Below are 20,050 nucleotides of genomic sequence, written 5' to 3' on the forward strand. Positions count from 1 at the left end.
TTGATGTAAATAAAATAATCCTTTAACCTCAATATTTATTTTACAGGCAACTTTACTTTTTAACATGCATTATTAGTTCCTCATAATTCAGCTAAATTTAATTTCGAATTGCTCATTATCATAATTAATATGCTGCAGTTGGAATACATTGAGATGCATGTCGGGTTCTATTATAAAGTATATAATGAGGTATTTAAATCAAATGTCAATTATTTGTCAGTTAATGATTCAATGCCAGAAGTATATGTTTATATTGTGATTACTTGAATCAGTACTTTTGTTTGTCTCATTTATTTCTGAGTTTCCATTAAGCTTTACAATAATAATTGCATCTGGTATTTAGGAGGACTTGAGGTTACATTTTGCTAAAGAAACTTGGTTAGGGTATTTTTCATTTTTGTGTCTAGTTTTTCCATTCACATGACATCAGTCTATCTTCATGTATTTACACTGGCTTGCAGATAGCAGTATGTGTTCATGTACGCTGGCAGTTTTGCGTAACATTGTGAATCTAGCAACTATATTAGTTCGAATAAACGCCTTCTCATGCAAATTAGAAGGATTACTGTTACAGATAAATTTATTTCCTTCTATTTATTAAAATTTTAAAACTTTGTTTACCAAACTGGCTGTACAATTTATCTATGCTGCAAGGATCAGAAAGGGCGTTTATTCTGCTGTCTGCAAGTCAGGTAAGATCTTGTAATAACCTAACTATCCCCCAATCATTATAGGGACAGATTTTACATTACAAAACAAAAACAAAATTCTGTCATGAGATCACTTTATGTTTTTTTGAAAACATACGCTCTAATGATTTTTGAGAAGAAATTACAACAGTCTGAAGAAGGAACAAAGAACGAGCGATTTTCCTGCTCAGAATCATTAAAACAGAAAATGGTCTTGCGTTTATTCGAACAAATATGGTGAGTGAATTTTTATAGTATTTGTGGAAAAGCTTATGTATTACATTCATCATTTCATTGTATTACAGATTTGTACTAAACTTAATTCTTAAAATGTTTGAACTGAAACTTCATGCTTTTTTTGCAGAATTATTTTTTGGTGACGGGAGAGAACATTTGGAGAACAGAGAAAACATGCGGGAAGCTTTTTCTGACGCTGAAGATTATTTAGATCAGGAACTTGTTTCTGCTGATCGTTGTGCAAGCAGAACATCTTCTATAAGTTCCTGGTCTGAAAATTTCAGGCCATCTTTTACTGAAAAGCTAAAATTCAAATCTGTAATGGAAGGAGAGCAAGCTATTTTTAAATGCAAACTGGTTGCTAGTCCAGCACCAAAAGTTGCATGGTTTCATAACAACAGACCTATACATAAAGATTCAAGAAGGATTATTAAAATAGAAAGCATGATGCATATTCACAACTCAAGTTTGGAAATCAATAATGTAGAAGAGAAAGATTCAGGGAGTTACAGAATATTTGCAATAAATTCTGAGGGTTCAGCAGAAGCAACTGCATCTTTACTTGTTGCCCTTAAAGAAGAGCAAAATGCAAACTATATCAGTTTTGTGAAAAGATCAGAAATAGCTCACAAGAGCATAGACTCTTTAGTTAAAAAAAGGAATGCAAGACTTAGAGTTGATCTCCGACATGTTGGATCTCCTTTTGATAAGAAATATCAGATTCCAGGAATTTTGCATAAGCAGTCAAATTCTAAAAGCAAACTGATGCGTACAATGTATTTTGAAAGAATGCCAATAAAACATGATATGTTTAATGATGATTCTGCAGAAATACAGTCATCTAGGTTTTTTGGGAGGATTCGCAGCATGGATAGCTTGATTGATGAAGACATTAAAATTAAATTACAGCTTTTACGAGAAGCTAAAAGGAGAAAAAGGTTTTCTCTTGCATTTTCTGAAGCATCATTTGACTTGGACACAGTATCAACTGAAGGCAATCTGAAGTACAATTATGCTGACTTGGACAGAGGGCGCAGCAGAAGTGTGGGGGACCTTGATCGCATGGATTTTGATAGTTATAAGTCGCATTTTGTGCAAGAACAGGAATTATCATCTGGTAAATATTTGCAGAGAGAATGTCCTGAATTTAAATATCGAATGGAGTGGATATTAGGTCTTCCTTCACATGAAGTAGGACCACAGAGAGCCCCTGAAGAAAATATTAAGCAGTCTTGCAGAATGAAAGACACACATTCACTCAGAGAGCAAGTTCTGAAAGATAATTTGATTCAAGAGACAGAATGCTCACAGAAAAATCAGCATAGATTGGAAGAGCAGAAAACCGATGAGTGGTATTTTCAAAAGGAATGTGATACAAGAGAAGAACTAGAAAGTGAATGTTGTGAAGAACCACAGGCACTTTCTGACCAATGGTTTGGATCCACGAATGATATGCAAAGGTATTCACTAACTAAAGGAGAGGGAATTTTTCTGGAAACTTCCACACCAGCAGCTGAAGAAACAAAGTTAATTAAAGAAATACCACAGTCTGAAGACAGTGAGTATATGGAAATGGTGTGGAAGAAAGAATTCCCAACATTCACCAGAACACTGATAAAGCAAATTCCAGTGGAATTAAAAGGATATCCAAGTAAGTCCGACTTGAAGGGAGACCATGGCTTACTTTCTGATAAGCGGCCTGAAAGTTTAATGAGTACGCAGAACTCACTAGCAAAGGAAATTGAAAATAGCCAGTCAATGTTTAATGGTTCCAAAACAACTGAAGTCAATGTATCCAGTTTTGATGAAAAAGCTGAGATAATGAGAGAATGTACACAAAAGGGGAAGTCTTCTTCCTTAGAGGAAGAAGAAATCTCAACCATTTTCAGAACATCATTAGAAGGTAACATGATAGGAAAGAACAAAACGTGTCAAGTTGAAGACAAAGAAGATCCAAATGCAATTCATGACCAGTGGGCTGGGAATGTCTCAGTAAAACAGATGTCTGGATTTGACCATTTAATCACTGATCAAACAAAACCAGTATCGAAGGAAAATGTGCTAAGCATCTCTAAAGTCAACCATGAAGCTATACAATATGAAGATCAAATTAAAGATTATACTCCATTGATGACATTCTCTAATTTACAAGAGCAAGAAACCTCATGTTTTGTCAGTTCTTTTATGAGAGAACTACCAGAAGAAGTAAAAGATACTGCACATAATTCTAGTAAGGTTGACCATGAGACTCCTCTGGGACAACAACCTGAGAGATTCATTCATGTACAGAGAGATCTACCAACTCAGAAACCTGAGAATTGCCATAGAATGTCTGCTCAATCTGCACCAGCAGTTAGCCAGGCAGAGGTAATTAGTACACCCCAAATCAGGCAAAATGAAACACAAGATGAAACACCGTTTACATTTTCCATTCATGCTTTAAGACATTCTCCCTTGACAGCAAAAACTAGAGGGACAGCAACTTTTGCCAGAACAGTGATAAAACAAACCCCAATGGAAACAAAAGACTTTCCAAATGAATTTGATGTTCAAGAAGAATCTGAGTCAATTTCTGATAAAAGGCTTGGAAGTATCTTTCAAGCAGAGAAGGACACTCCAACAGTAACATCTGAAAATATCCATGCAAACCAAATACCTGATCAGTTTAGATCAGCAGTAAAGCACACAGAGGTAATTAGTGGATCAAAACTCAGCCAAAAAGAACAGTATGGAGTGAAGGTTAAAGATTTCACTTCAGCACCAACCTCTTCTAAATTCAACAAAACAGAAAATTCAACATTTGTCAGTTCAACAACAAGTGAAACAATAGCAGAAGCAAAAGAATTTCTTTATAAATCCAAAGTTGAGGAAAGTGGCACAAAACCTCCAGAAACATTTGTTGAAGATTTTGATAGTACTATAAGGGAGTTTGTAAAAGAGATATGTCCAGCTGCCCATTCTGCAGCCAACAGAGATTTTGTAACAGAAAGATCTGAAGGAGTCCATGGAATAGCTACTAGTGATTTTGTGACAGAAATATCTACAGATACCCCTACTGCACCCAACAAAGATTTTCTGGCAGAAATATCTAAAGATGCCCATCCTGAAGCTGACAGAGGTGCTATAACAGAAATACCTCAAGGTGTCCAATCTGTACCCAACAGAGATGTTGTAACAGAAATATCTAAAGATGTCCATTTCGTACCCGACAGAGATGTTGTAACAGAAATATCTAAAGATGTCCATTTTGTATGCGACAGAGATGTTGTAACAGAAATATCTAAAGATGTCCATTTTGTATGCGACACAGATGTTGTAACAGAAATATCTGCTGATGTCCATTTCGTACCCGACAGAGAAGTTGTAACAGAAATATCTAAAGATATCCATTTCGTACCCGACAGAGACGTTGTAACAGAAATATCTAAAGATGTCCATTTCGTACCCGACAGAGACGTTGTAACAGAAATATCTAAAGATGTCCATTTCGTACCCGACAGAGATGTAGTAACAGAAATATCTAAAGATGTCCATTTCGTACCCGACAGAGATGTTGTAACAGAAATATCTAAAGATGTCCATTTCGTACCCAACAGAGATGTTGTAACAGAAATATCTAAAGATGTCCATTTCGTACCCGACAGAGACGTTGTAACAGAAATATCTAAAGATGTCCATTTTGTATGCAACAGAGATGTTGTAACAGAAATATCTAAAGATGTCCATTTCGTACCTGACAGAGATGTTGTAACAGAAATATCTAAAGATGTCCATTTCGTACCCGACAGAGACGTTGTAACAGAAATATCTAAAGATGTCTATTCTGTACACGACAGAGATGTTGTAACAGAAATATCTGCTGATGTCCATTCTGTATGCGACGCAGATGTTGTAACAGAAATATCTAAAGATGTCCATTTCGTACCCAACAGAGATGTTGTAACAGAAATATCTGCTGATGTCCATTTCGTACCCGACACAGATGTTGTAACAGAAATATCTAAGGATGTCCATTCTGTACACGACAGAGATGTTGTAACAGAAATATCTGCTGATGTCCATTCTGTATGCGCCACAGATGTTGTAACAGAAATATCTAAAGATGTCCATTTCGTACCCGACAGAGACGTTGTAACAGAAATATCTAAAGATGTCCATTTCGTACCCGACACAGATGTTGTAACAGAAATATCTAAAGATGTCCATTTCATACCCGACACAGATGTTGTAACAGAAATATCTGCTGATGTCCATTCTGTATGCGACACAGACGTTGTAACAGAAATATCTAAAGATGTCAATTTCGTACCCGACAGAGCCGTTGTAACAGAAATATCTAAAGATGTCCATTACGTACCCGACAGAAACGTTGTAACAGAAATATCTAAAGATGTCCATTTCGTACCCGACAGAAATGTTGTAACAGAAATATCTAAAGGTGTCCATTTTGTATGCGACACAGATGTTGTAACAGAAATATCTAAAGATGTCCATTTCGTACCCGACACAGGTGTTGTAACAGAAATATTTAAAGATGTCCATTCTGTACCTGTCAGAGGTGTTGTAACAGAAATATCTAAAGATGTCCATTTCGTACCCGACAAAAACGTTGTAACAGAAATATCTAAAGATGTCTATTCTGTACATGACAGAGATGTTGTAACAGAAATATCTAAAGATGTCCATTTCGTACCTGACAGAGATGTTGTAACAGAAATATCTAAAGATGTCCATTTCGTACCCGACAGAGATGTTGTAACAGAAATATCTAAAGATGTCCATTCTGTACACGACAGAGATGTTGTAACAGAAATATTTAAAGATGTCCATTCTGTACCTGTCAGAGATGTTGTAACTGAAATATCTAAAGATGTCCGTATCGTACCCGACAGAAATGTTATAACAGAAATATCTAAAGGTGTCTATTCTGTGTCCGACACAGATGTTGTAACAGAAATATCTAAAGATGCCTCTATCATACCCAATAGAGATTTTGTAACAGAAATATGTAAAGATGTCCATACTATACCTGACAGAGATTTTGTAACAGGAATATCTGCAGATGCCCATCCTGTAGCTGACAGAGATTTTGTCGTAGAAAGATTTGAAGATGTCCATGGAATGCCTATCACAGATTTTATACCAGAAATATCTGCTGATGTCTTTACTGTACCTGACAGAGATTTTGTAGCAGAAATATCTGAAGATGCCCATCCTGCACCCAACAGGTCAAAACCAGTGGTAAAACAAATAGAGACAACCATCTTTTCTAAAGTCTCCCATAAAGAGTTACAACCTGCAGGTATGGCAAGAAGCACTGTTCAAATACTCCATCCTTCTTTGCCAGATAGCAAACTTGAGCCAACCTCTTTCAGTTCATCGATAAAAAAAACAGTGATAGATGCAAAAGAACCTGGATATGGATTTGAACTTATGGAAGACCATGAAACAGCTTTTGACCAACAGCGTGCAGGTATTGACCATGTACAAGAGGATGTGCAATCAGGGAAGCCTGAAGAAGGTCATGACGTACATGAGCAATCCACATCAGCAGAAAATCGCATTGAAATGATAGGTGTAGCTAAAATCAAACAGAAAGAGCCACAATATGAGGCAAAGATTGTGAGTTCCCCCTGGATGATAAAAACTTCTCCTTTATCAGAGGAAATGGAAACTTTAACCTATGTTAGTGCATTGAAAAAGCCATCTCCAATTGGCAAAATAGGATCACCTGATAAAACAGAATTTAGGGAAGGCCATGAGACAGCTTTTGACAGTGTTACCAGAATGCACAAAGACTTTCTGACAGAAAACCAAGCACATGGCCATGGAACAACTGATCAATCAACAGATGGAGAAACAGCAATGGTTAGCACATCTGAAATTAGTCAGAAAGAATCACAACAAAAATGGAAAGTCAAAAGTAAAATCCAAACAGGAAAAATGCCTTGCTCAACAGAGGATAACAAAACATCAAGTTTCATCAGTTCATTCATGGAAGAGACATCAACAGAAGTACCAAGCAGCCAATCTGAATTTGTAGTGACAGAAGGACCTCTAAAACAAGAAACTTCTGCAGTAAACCATTGCCCACCTGCATTTTTCCATCATATTGCATCTTCTGAAATTAAGCAAGGAGAATCATGTGAGCTTGAATGCCAATTTTATGGGCACCCGCAACCTACTGTAGTTTGGTATAAGGGTGAATGCCCAATTTCTCAAAATAGGGACTATAATATTCACTCCACAGAAAACAGATCTACAATGAATATTGGGTGCACTTGCAAAGAACATGAAGGAGTATATGCATGTGTAATATTCAACCAATATGGAACTGCATCCACATTTGCGACCCTTACAATACAAGGTAAGATTCACCATTCTTTACTGACGAACTTTCTAAAAAATTAAAATATGTTGTAATTAGATATTTATGAATTAAGATTTTCAATTAAGGTAAAATAACATTTATTTTCCAGAACCAGAAGCAAAGTTGTTCGAAGAATCTTTGCAAAGGTTTGATATACATGTGACTGAGGCACCAGAGAACAAGACTGAAGAAGATAATGTTGATCAGCTGATTGAAAATGAAATGGAATCATATTTTCCAGAATTTGCTAGAACAGGATCTACCTTACAATTACCAAAAGCTTCAGTGCCCAAACCTTGTCCAAGAGGTTTTTCTTTACTTTCTTCTCCTGTCGAAATTAAAATAACTGCTCCAACCCCAACACCAGAGCAAAATGAGGAACATAAACAGTTAGTGCAAGAAGATAAATTTGATTCCAAGGATTCATCTCAAGAACCATTCTCACAGACTGCAAAGCATAAATTTACTTTCTCTTTTGACGTAATTTCTGAACCACCACAGGTTGTGAAAGAACTGGATAGGATTTGTTGTGCGGAAGGAGAATCCGTAATGTTTGAATGTTTAATTTCTGGAGAGCCAACACCTGATGTTACATGGATCCAAAATGACAGAGTTTTAATTGGTGATAATAACAAGTACCGATTTGAAGAGAGTAGTGGCATATATAGATTATATATTGAAAATGTTTTAGCATCTGATATGGGGAGCTATAAGTGTGTTGCTAAAAATAAATCGGGAGAAGTACAGAGTATATCGAGTCTTACTGTTCAGCCTGTAGTGCATAGTTTTATTTGCCATCTGAAGGATACTGAGTCATCTGATGAGGAAGCAGAGTCATCACTTAGCCGTTTTCTGCTTAATCTAAGTAAAATAGGACAGATTGAAGACATTGAGCAGCAAGAACAATTAACAGTCCAGGAAGGGCATAGAGATACTTCTCCTTTATTTAGCGTTAAGGAACAGCCACTTAATTTTATTCCTGAAACTGAAGGTTCTGTAACTTCCACTGGTGATGAATTTACAAATGAAATTTCAACTTTAAGGGAAAAGGACAATAAAGCAGTTCTGAGTTCTTGGACTTCCCTTTCTGATGAAGTTTCATCTTTAAGGGAGGAGAGCGATAAAAATGTCATAGGTTCAGCAATGTCTTTTGGTGAATGTTCAAGCAAATGCTCATCTTCAGTGAAGGCTAGTAATAACATTGCCACAGACTTAGAATTGATGGATCAAAAAATGCCAGATGAAACAGGAGAAGAAACATACTCTATCAGTGAGTATTTACGGTCTCTCAATACAAACCAGAAGTTATCTAAAGATTGGAAAACAGGAGAGGAAATAGAACCAAACCGGGACAAATGTGCCTCTGAAGGTGAAACGTATGAGGATAGCGTATTTCCAGATAGTGTAATTCAGCAAGTTACTAAAAGTAATAGTGTAGGAACAACAGAAAATGTGTCAGAGATGGAGTTAAGTGATAACTTAGCATCTCCTAAAATTGACTATGATGTTAACATAGATTCAGTGGAAACAATCTCTAAGAAAGATGAGAGGGGTGAGAATGAGGGGGTTTCAGTTGCACAATATCTCATTTCTGCAAGACAGGAAGAAGCAGTGGCTCACGAAGAGGCAAATAATGAGGCATTTGGCTATGATGAATCTGGAATAACTTCGATGGAGGTTGAGGAAGTAACATTTGCTGCTGTTTATGACTACTATAATCAAAATGAAGAGTGGACACGGTCCCTTTCTCCGGAATCTGAAATGTCAATTGAAATTAGCAGTACAATTAGTGATGACGTTTCAGAGAATGAAAGATTTTATACACCACCCTTGGCTTTTGAAAACTATCGATCTGCTGTATCCGCAGAGTCATTCCATACCCCACCGCAGTCTCCTGGCTATGCCACTCCCCCAGAAATGTTGCCTTCACTTAATGTGGGTCGATCTTCTGGTGCTTTCCTCGAGAGGTTTTATACACCACCAGAATTTTTCAGAACTCCAATAGATGAGGGTATTGAAACAACTCCTCTTGAATGTGTAAGTCTTGCTACTGAAGAGCAAAGATCCGAGTTATTTTCCACACCTCCACAACAAACTGAGGCAAAAGGAAATGAAATGCCACCTGCATTTATCAAACCTCTTGTCAGAAAGAAAATTCATGAAGGAGGAACACTCACATTTATCATTGAGGTAATTGGTTGCCCAACTCCAAATGTTAAGTGGTATAGAAAAAAGTCATTATTAGAACCAAACCATAGAACTAGACTTGAAAGAGAGGGAGGTTTGTGTATATTGGTAATTAATAGTATTCAGAGAGAGGATGAAGGAGAATACATTTGCAGTGCTATAAACATCATAGGGGAAGCCAAAAGTGTTACTCAGGTAGACGTTTTACCACAGGATGGAAGGTCAATTGCATTGCCACCCCCAGTGACTCATCAACACGTCATAGAGTTTGATGTGCAGCAAGGCCAGACATCAAGGTCTCCTTCACCTCAAGAAATTCTTCTGGAAGTCGAACTTGATGAACATGAAGTGAAGGAATTTGAAAAACAGATAAAAATTATTACAATTCCTGAATTCACTCCTGACAACAAAAACATGATTGTCTCCCTGGATGTCCTCCCTTTGATGATGTCTGATGAACATAATGTTGACTTTTTAACAAAAGATAATGAAGACGTGAAAATTGACTTTGAAGTCGCAGAAATGCCCCCACGATTTGTCAGCCATATATTTGACTTGGAGATTCCAGAAAACACTGATGCAGTCTTTGAATGCTCAGTGACAGGTATCCCCAAGCCTGAGGTAATGTGGTTCAGAAATGATTCACTTATAACATTTGATGGCAAAAAATACATTAGAACAGATACCCCTCATGATAGTCTTAAAATAACCAATGTTTGTCCTTCTGACAGTGGCACATACACTTGCAAAGCAGCGAATAGTGTTGGAGAAACAACATGTAGAGGCTATCTTACAGTAACAAATTCAAGTATGGCACTTACAAAAACAGGTGGTAGAGCTGTTGCTGCTGTGTCATTAGCTAGTGCTCAGGAATGTCTCCAGGAATTAGATGTTGATATTGGTAATTCTTTACTGCAGAGCAACCAGGATTCTGAAATTGAAGTTGAGTTTGATATTGAACAAGGTAAAGATGATTCTCAGAAATCAGTGAAGCTCATAGCAGTGACAGAGAATGGAAATGAAGAAAAAGGAGAGAAATGTGTGAACATTAGTTTTGATGTATTTGCTGAGCCTGCCAAGGATGAGACTATTCAGTTTAAGGGAGAGGCTTCTGAGAACTGTTCATTTGAATTTCAAGTGACAGAAACTCCCCCAAGATTTGTAGTATCCCTCCTTGACTGTATCACCAGAATTGGGAGTATGGCATCTTTTCAGTGTTTTGTGACTGGTACTCCGAAACCCAATATAATGTGGTATACAAATGACCAAATACTTGAAGGTGACAAACACATCATTGAGGAAAAAGACTCTGGACATCATTATTTGAACATCGCAAATATTACAGAAAGTGATGCTGGAGTATATAAGTGCAAAGCTGTTAACAAAGCTGGGGAAGCAGTTTCAGAAGCAGTTTTAAAAGTACTTCATCTGTAAAAGAGTACTTTTCAAATGTCTTGTGACATAGTTTGAATAATAAAAAACTGATTTTTGTTTTAGATTTATGGTGCATTTATGAATTTGCTCATTTCAAACATGAAAATTAATTTGGTCTTATCACATAGAACATTTATATCTTCTTATTTGATGTTGCTGAAAAGATGGTTCGTATATAGTGGGTGTGTGTTGATTTAAAGCAATTTTACCCTGCAGTGGTTTCTCAGCAGTGGAGCTTTGATTTTGTAATGATTAAGGTAAAGCAACTATTGCAAAAATAGTGATTGTTTTGGACTAGGAATTTTAAATGGCCTGGCCAAGTCAAACATAGGATAATAATAAATGTTGATATTTTGAGGGGTTTTATATCAAGCAGGTTAACCATGACTGATTTGAAAGGCATATTTATACTGAAAAACATAATGTCCTATGTATGCATGTGATTCCACAAAACACCAGTCCTGTTGAATTAGCACAGTAACTTTGACGTAAACTTCATCAAGATCCTCGAACTATATGTAATTAATATTTTGCCTTTTTTTTCAAATATGTCACCTTTTAATTATGACTTTCTCCAGGTAATTGTATTATCTGCTTTCTTTGCGGCACGGTGGCTCAGTGGTTAGCACTGCTGCCTCACAGCGCCAGGGTCCCAGGTTCGATTCCAGCCTTGGGCGACTGTCTGTGTGGAGTTTGCACATTCTCCCCGTGTCTGCGTGGGTTTCCTCTGGGTGCTCCGGTTTCCTCCCACAGTCACAAAGATGTGCAGGTCAGGTGAATTGGCCATGCTAAATTGCCCGTAGTGTTAGGTAAGGGGTAAATGTAGGGGTATGGGTGGGTTGCGCTTCGGCGGGGCGGTGTGGACTTGTTGGGCCGAAGGGCCTGTTTCCACACTGTAAGTAATCTAATCTAATCTAAAATTGCTGTAGTGATACAGGAAAATTCTGTCATTCTGAATTCCTTTATTTTACCCCAATACCTTGCTTCTGCATGAAGCTGTGTCTGACAACTCAATTGAGTTCCACAATTAACTACATGCAGAGGCCCAGGTACTAATCTCATCAGAGGTTTGCATTCAAACACAGATTCTTCACTGATAGGTACTGGCGATATGCTTTTTGGAGATATTTACTTCATAATGCATGCAGGCTTTTCATTTGAAAGATAGATCAAGATGTTGAAATACTTTAAGGAGAATATTCATCATATTTGGTACACATATATCTTGTTAACATTTAGCCTAACTGAAGATGTGAACTGATATACAAAAATTGATTTATTGTTAACCCTATGAATACTATAATTCTCCACTGTGCAATTATTTCTTTGTGCATGTTGGCTGGAAAATTTAACTAAGAGGAAATTCAGGGTCAAAAAACGTTTCCCAGATCTTACTTTGTAATTTACAGAAGTAAACGTATAGTTTGACAATAGTTCCCAGCATATTCCAGAGTCCTGTTTGACGCAAAGTCCATTTGATTAATTGACACTCAAGCCAAGCTTACATAAATAACTCAAGTTGTTGAGTTACAAAACCAAATAGCTGCAATATTTAGAGTTGTCTTTTGCCTGTTTTGTTTCCTCTTGGTATCATTACAGATTTGGACAAAAGTGTAATTTAGAAAGTATTTTAATTTAGGCTAGAAATTCATGTGAGTGATCCTAGAGTAAATTCACAAAACATGCTCATATGGTATTCCCCTGGCCACCTTTTTTATTAGGATCACTAATCTCAATTGTTTAATGCTGCAATGCCATAATTAAAATCCACTGAGCAAAGTCAGATAAGTATTTTAAACAATTATTTGCTAACATCGCAAACATCAATTTCTTGCCTAATATTTTACTGTTGTCAAAATAGTGCCTGATAATTTTGAGCTTTGTGAAGTTGTCATCTTTGGAAACTGCTTAATACTTTGGAAGGAAGACCAAGCTGAGGGATTGCGATTGAGGGAGTTGAAAGTGATGCCAATTGTCATATGAAGGAATAGGATGGATACTTTCACGATTATGAGTCACAGTTCTTGAATGGATATATCAGGACAAGAACTATTGCAGTAGATATGACAGGATAGTTCTGATCATTATAATTCAGAAGTTTTTTTTGTAAGTTGGCTTCATTTATAATACACGTGTTTTATTCATTCTTTGCTTATTTACTTTTAGATCCCTCTTGTATTTACTATTTTCCAGCAAATGTAGAGGAGAAATATCTGGCCCCAGAGCTTTTTAACTAGAAAGTACACAAATCTCATCAAATTCTTTTCATAAATTTCCTATCTTGTAAGTAAGAATGTCCTTGGCATTCCTAAATCGTCTTGTGTTATCTTTTTGACTGTGCTTAAAAACAAAAAAAACTGTATTGGGAATTCCCAAATAGAAACCACATCATACCAGCTGTGACATTGGACCACCTATGTGCTACATCACTACACAGCTAGGCATTCAAAATTTGGACAGTTTAGTGTTGTTTGTTATTCTATTGTTAATTTTAATGGCATTGCTTGGAGGCCAGAAGGGCTTGAGAGATTGATCAGTTCCAGGATTAAGAGTATATTTGACAGCCAGGCAGAACATAGTTACTTTTGGATGTAGTAAGCTGGTAACATAGTTACCACAGTTACTTTTGGATGAAGTAAGCTGTGTGCCACAATAGATCTTAATGTGTGCTGAGAAAGATTATCCAATCTGTCAATTAAATCTTTTGAGCAGTTTCCATAATTATGAAAGTAAAGCAGTAAAAACTTACATTCATTGTGTCCAAAAATTACCTCAATGACATAATGTAGATGATTTCAGTTATTGTAAAGCTACAAATGAAATTGAGTTCTCTGGTGAGTTTGCAAATAATCATATTATATGTGGATCATTTCTTTGATTGTCACTATCATTTTGATATTTATTTTCTAATTTGTTAATTATACATTTAAAATGTATATTTTCCATTGAAATCAATGTTTAATATTTGTCCAACATGTGTAAATTGTTTGGTAATGAAGAATAGGCTTTAATGGGTTGAATGCTATAAATTCCAATTCTTTTTTCAAAGTTATATTGCTTGTGCTATAAGCGTAAATTAATACTTTGGTCACTATGTTTATCAGTTATGTTCTGATAAGTACAACCATCTGGTTGTGTGAAAGCACAAGTTGTCTTCCATGATTTACCTGCCCCATTTGACATGATTTAAGACATGATGTTTGAAAAAATGTAAGACTTCCATCTTTTCTGAGAAGTTGCTTAACACAGGCATCATTCATTCCTTGTACAGGTTTCTGTTGCTGTATATTGTGAATATACCATGTTCTGATGCTGCATAGAGTAGTGAATGATAGTACCTCTGGTGTTATTTTCAAGTAATAATGCAATTGATACATAATGCATGTTTTCTTCCACTTATCTCTGGTCCCTTAAAAACTGGAGCTAATGCAGAGATGTAGGCCATTTCACAGTGGTCTGTGAACATTGGTAAATCATTTGAATGTAGAACCAACATGATGAATGTTATCCTGCACATAGGTGATGTCCACAAAAGCTAGGCTGAATTTACCAGACCCTGAGTGATGACAAGGGGTGAGAAAGTGGGTGAGGTTAACTGGTTAATTAGTAGGGAACTGTGTTAGTGTGATTCTCTTTGATTGTTCTGCTAATAGGAAAGTTTTCCTTTGGTGGGCTGCGCTGTGGGTTACTATCTACTCCATGGAGGAAGATAGTCAATGACATAGTTTGAGGGTTCAAGTAAGAACCCAATTTATGGATTTATGGATCCAATTTATGGATTTGTCAGCATGTATTGTGCCTCCTTTATTGCTCCACCAGCTGTACTAAATTAACATCGTAGTGATGCTGATGTATCACAGCCAGAGGGTCAATGTCCCAGAAAGCTTGAAAGACAACCTCCACACCCCTAATGATCCATTGGGGAGTTGATTGATGTGGCCTATCCCCCTTAACCATCCTGAATTTTAGATTTCCCTTGCAGGGTCTCATTGTCCCTCAGCAGTTGTGGCCTCTCTCAGTTATTGCTAGGAACTCAGGACTGCCAATCCAGTAGTCTGGTAGCATCAGCAAACTTCCACCCATTATTCATAATTGGATAATGGACTTTCAAGTACAGTCAATTAATTGATTTCCATCAGTAAAAATCACTGAACCAGTCCCACCTTTGCGAGTGGGTCTCCCCCTGAAGTTGGGGTCACAAAGGCAACTGTAAAATTCAGCCTTATGTCCCGTATGGATTGCTGGACACCAATCATGAACAGGAACTCCTGATTTTCTTTTGCGATGGTCAGAGGATGTTAAAGCCAATATCAGGATTTCATTGCTACCAAGTTAAGAGGAGATTAGCAGGAATCAGGTTTTGAGTGGAATGGTGCCTCAGGGATGTTGCATCTATCGTGCAAACCACTGGACGAGTCCCTGGCTTGCTTTTAAACATGTAAATCAAGGTTCTCTACTGTTTTGACAACATTGGGTTACCGGAAGATTAACAAGGTTTACAAATGATACCTGGGCTATTTTTCAGTTTAAAAACTTAGCAGACTATGAAACTTAATATTTTCTTTGAGTTATTAATAAAGGTAGGAATACATTTTTCTTTTAGCTTGGTTATGATACAAAGACAATTTTTGTGATTGAAAAACATGTATTTCAGTGATGGAATAAAGTTTATATTAGAAATTATTTGGGCCTTTAGAAAATTTGTAACATGCAATGCATTTTTTGTGCAGTAATAAATAGTATCAATGACTATCCTGGAATGTTGTCATGGCAGGATGTATCTCCACTACCAGCATACAACAAACTACAGAGCTCTTTATTACTCACCTTGATTAGGAAATGGATAATATAGATTTGACATTAAAATTATCTGTAAATAATTGCTTTTTTTTCAGAAGTCACACATTTAGGATTAACAAATCTCAATAAAGTTTAACTTAAATAGTTCAGTTTTAATTTGAATCATGACAGCAAGTTTTTCTTCATGTAATGAGATATTCAAAGTAGTCGAAAAACATTCATCCACCTTTTCTGACTTTCTACACAGCATCCCAGACTACTACAGAAACTGTATTTGTATTATTTTGAAGCAACTTGAGTTTGTTATGCAAACATCTACCATTAATATTTGTAATTTTCTTCCAGTTTCCAGTATTACTCACAATCAACATGCTTTCTAAAGTTAAGCATCTTATTTTTTATACAGAATTTTCTAGCTCTGTTACCATCGCTGCTGAAGATGAAAGGGAAGATTCCTACAGCAGTGAACTTCATGTGTCAGACAAAACATTTGAACTCAAGCCTGAAACTGCAGCCCTTTCTAGTGTTTTGGACATAACCACTGATGCTAAGCCTCTACAAACAGTGCCAGTATTTGTTAAGCGCATTTCTAGTATCGAGGTAGTTGTGGAAGATGTAGCTAAATTCTCAGTTACTGTCACCGGATTACCAAAACCCTCTATTCAGTGGTTTTATAACAGTAAAAAATTGACTCCTTCATCAAACTACAAGTTTGTTTATGATAGGGATGAATATAGTCTAATCATACCTTATGCAAAATTTACAGATGAGGGTCAATATACCTGCTGTGCTACTAATGCACTTGGAGAGACTTCATGTAGTGCATACCTGAAGATCAAACCAAAAGAAGGGTTCAGGAAATCCTCTGCAAAACCCCCAGTTGCAAAATTAGCAGATAAGAAAATGCCAATGATGCCAGCAGAAATCATACATCCACCTAGGGGTCAGCCACCACATTTTTTCCAGGAACTTAAATCTTTGCAGTGCCCAGAAGGCCTGCCTGCCATATTTGAGTATGTAGTGATAGGCGAACCAATGCCAGAAATACTTTGGTACAAAGAAAACAACCAAATTCATCAGAGTTTGCATTGCTGCCTTAGTTCTAACCCTGATGGCTCTGGCTCATTGACTATTAATAAAGCACAGAAAGATGACAGTGGTTTGTATTCCTGCAAAGCATTTAATCAATTTGGTGAAGCAATTTGCACTGCAGAGCTAATTGTGCTCAGTGGTATGTTTGCTACCGTTGAACATACAAAACAGGAAGTTGTTCAAAAGCATAATACTCAGACATATAAAAAGTCTGTAAGTGACCATGCCACAGAGTCACGTTTGTTCACGGTAACATTGCCTGGTGATGTTCGGGCTGAGTTACAAGACAGAGATCAACTGGTCTATACGATAGCTTCTGAAGATAAACATTCTGTTCACAGTGAACAGACAGGCATGTTGCATGAGGTGACATTCTCTGCTGCTGAAGCAACAATTGCTGGAAAGCGGCAGGTAGTAATGCATTCACAAACTACTCAAGAGAGTCTAGGCTATATAGAGCAGCATTATGAACCTCTTAAAAGTCCACCAATACTTGAATTATCAAGCACTGAAGTACAGTTAGACACTACCCTTCGCTTGCCCTCAGTTGAGGAGCAAACTGTCATTCCAAAGGAAAGTAACTTACATATCAGAGGTTCACCTAGTGTAACAGCTAAAACAAAAACAAAAGACATAAGCATCTTATCTGAGGAAAAGCATCAAATTCCTACCTTCAGGACTTCAACCCTTAACATTGTAGAAAAAGGAATAACAAAAACAGAGCCGGCGTACTCTATACACAGTTACAAAATTGAGGGACAGCGAGAACCACCCAAAGAAGCTTTGTTCACTTTTGAAACCCCCGAGTTACAGAAATGTGAAATACTAAAAGAAAGAAAAATGGAGGTTCACACAGCCATAGCAACAGAGAAGAAAACAGTAAGACATGAAATGACAAAAGACATACAGGCATTAGATGCATCAAGAGAGGCAAAGTTGTCAAAAGAATTGCCAAAAGCACTCTTGACATCTGTTACTGAAAGCCAGAAATCATTACCAAAGGAATCTCTGTTTGAAGTGCACAAAGGTGACATATTGCAAGCTTCGTTGATGAAAGATAAGCTTGTTAGAACTGCTTTAACCGCTGAAGAAAAGCAACAGCTCATGGGTGAACATGCTGAAATAATAATTGGTTTAGATAGTGCCATCTCAATAACATCAAAAAAAGAAGAAAAGAAACCTTTGCATTTACAGATTGTGCAAAGTCAGGACACTCTGCCCAAAGAAACAACTTTTACTTTTGAGGTACCTACAGAAGAAAAAGCTGACACTAGAAAAAGCCCAACATTGCTACATTCCTTACTATCGGAAGAGCAGCATCTTATACCACAAGACCATACAACTCCATTAACTGAGGCAAAAGATGCTGCAATAATTAAACCTACAAAAGAACATGTGCCTATTTTATGTCCTCATTCTGTGATAACTGAATGCATTCTTCACAAGGAAGGTATTCTACTTTATGAGAAGCCAGCTACTCATATTGCAGGACACAAACTTGAGAAAGCATATAGCTATGCTGCTGTTTTTGAAGAGAAACCAGAATTGGCAGCTGAACAAACTAAAATGCTTAAAATGGAAATTAAAAGTTCAAAGGCTGAAGCCAAAACTGAGCTTCTGCCACAAGAGTTTCTTCCATCTGTAACTGTACCAATGCACATAGCAAAGGAGAAAATGCTTACCATTGAAGATGAACAGGAGCGTGCAGTCATAAATAAATTGGATGACACAGTCAAACAGTTCAGCACTATAACCGAGAACAAGGTAGTGCAAGATGGTTCTCTTGCCCTGTTTGAAGGCTTAAGTACAGCAAGCTGTGAAGGTAAATATGAATCAAAACTCCCTTCAATTTCTGTTCAGGTTAAAGAAAAGGCAATAGCTATTGAAAGCACCAGAATGTTAGAGGCTGCAGAAAACGATTTTGCAGCAAGAATCCAACAGGGACAGTCAGTAAGATTTCCATTGTTACTTCAAGAAAAACACCTCATTGAAGAAGAACATTCTTCAGCAATCACAAGATCGGAGCAAGAAGTTCTAAAGGTAGAAAAACAGCCAAAAGAGAAACTACTCACTCATGCAATACAAGAAAGTGAGGTACTCCAAAAAGAAAAAGCTCTTTATGTTGAAGCTCCCCAAGCAGCGACCTTAGATGTTGGTATACAGATTAGAAAAGCATTGCAATCTGCTTTGGCAAGTGAGCAATGTGTTCTTTCATCTCTCTCAAGGGGTAGCATAGAAGAGATGGAGATTAGGGAATTAAAAGTTCAAAAAGAACCCAAGTGCATTTTATATACATACCAAATTACTAATATCAATCCTCCAATAGACATAACTCTGTCATTTGAAGGAGAATATCCTCAGAAAGCTGATTTAAGAAAAGAATTGACAGCTGCTTTCCATGCTATTACTCATGAACAACAGCGTGCTTTTCTAGCTGAGCGACTGGATACAATCTATTTAGAAAAATTGCACATCAGCATTACTCCTGCCAAAGAGATTATCTCACTTGATGCTGTCACCATTTCTGAAAGCACCTCAAAGCAGGCAACCACTGAATCAGAGGGTTTTATTCAGGATTTTAAATCTGTGGAAACTGTTGAAGAAGTGACAGTAGTGAGTCACATAAGAGATATTGGTGGTACAATAATTACTACAGATGCTCTTTCAGCATCTGTTCCAGTGGAACAGCCAACAGAAATTCTCAAAAAAGAGAAGGAAATGGAAGAAATTAGAATTATTCATAGTTCTAAACCAAGAAAGCCAGGTGAAACACCAATAAAACCCCCCAAAGACAAACCAATAATTGTTGAAGGTCTTACAGACATCACTGTAGATGAAGATAGTGAAGTTAAATTGAGCACAGTCATAACTAAAGTTAACAATGTCAATTGGTATATCAATGGGAAACGAATTACATCAAAAAATGAGTTCAAATGTTTGCAAGAATGTGACACTTACTCAGTTATAATCAACAAAGTACAGAAAGAGGAACACCAAGGAGAATATGTCTGTGAGGCACTGAATGAAGCTGGAAAAGCAACTACTTCTGCAAAACTCACAGTTAATATCAGAGGTTGGATTATGGGGATAAAATCTTTGTTAATACGAACTTCAAAAGCTAATATAAACTAACTTCATAGTAATTTCTCTTAGTTTACTCTAATAAAGTAACATGACTAAATACTTCCTTTTGCCCCTTCCCATCCTTTCTGTCTTCCTTCTTTCCTTCCTTACTTACTTT

General features: G+C 36.9%; 2 protein-coding genes across 2 annotated transcripts in view; both read left to right on the top strand.

Annotated features, from left to right (window-relative positions):
- Positions 1 to 20,050, top strand: part of ttn.2 (titin, tandem duplicate 2) — a 346,071-nt gene that overhangs the window by 67,060 nt on the left and 258,961 nt on the right. The window contains exon 41 of the mRNA XM_072579113.1: positions 16,124 to 19,882. Coding sequence (XP_072435214.1) covers positions 16,124 to 19,882 — 3,759 coding nt within the window. The remainder of the gene's footprint in view (positions 1 to 16,123; positions 19,883 to 20,050) is intronic.
- Positions 835 to 15,600, top strand: LOC140482119 (uncharacterized). The gene is made up of 3 exons (XM_072579114.1): positions 835 to 926; positions 1,054 to 7,293; positions 7,406 to 15,600. Exons 2-3 carry the CDS (start codon positions 1,101 to 1,103, stop codon positions 10,915 to 10,917), a joined length of 9,705 nt encoding a protein of 3,234 aa, XP_072435215.1. The 5' UTR covers positions 835 to 926; positions 1,054 to 1,100; the 3' UTR covers positions 10,918 to 15,600.

Source organism: Chiloscyllium punctatum, chromosome 10, assembly GCF_047496795.1.
Source record: "Chiloscyllium punctatum isolate Juve2018m chromosome 10, sChiPun1.3, whole genome shotgun sequence".
In the NCBI taxonomy this organism is placed as follows: Eukaryota; Metazoa; Chordata; class Chondrichthyes; order Orectolobiformes; family Hemiscylliidae; genus Chiloscyllium; species Chiloscyllium punctatum.

What these genes read in the sequence shown, in the direction of transcription:
- LOC140482119 (XM_072579114.1), top strand. Translation starts at nt 1,101, where the DNA reads ATGCGGGAAGCTTTTTCTGACGCTGAAGATTATTTAGATCAGGAACTT. An exon ending in TGCGACCCTTACAATACAAG is followed by an intron (nt 7,294 to 7,405) that starts GTAAGATTCACC and finishes TTTATTTTCCAG; the next exon opens with AACCAGAAGCAAAGTTGTTC.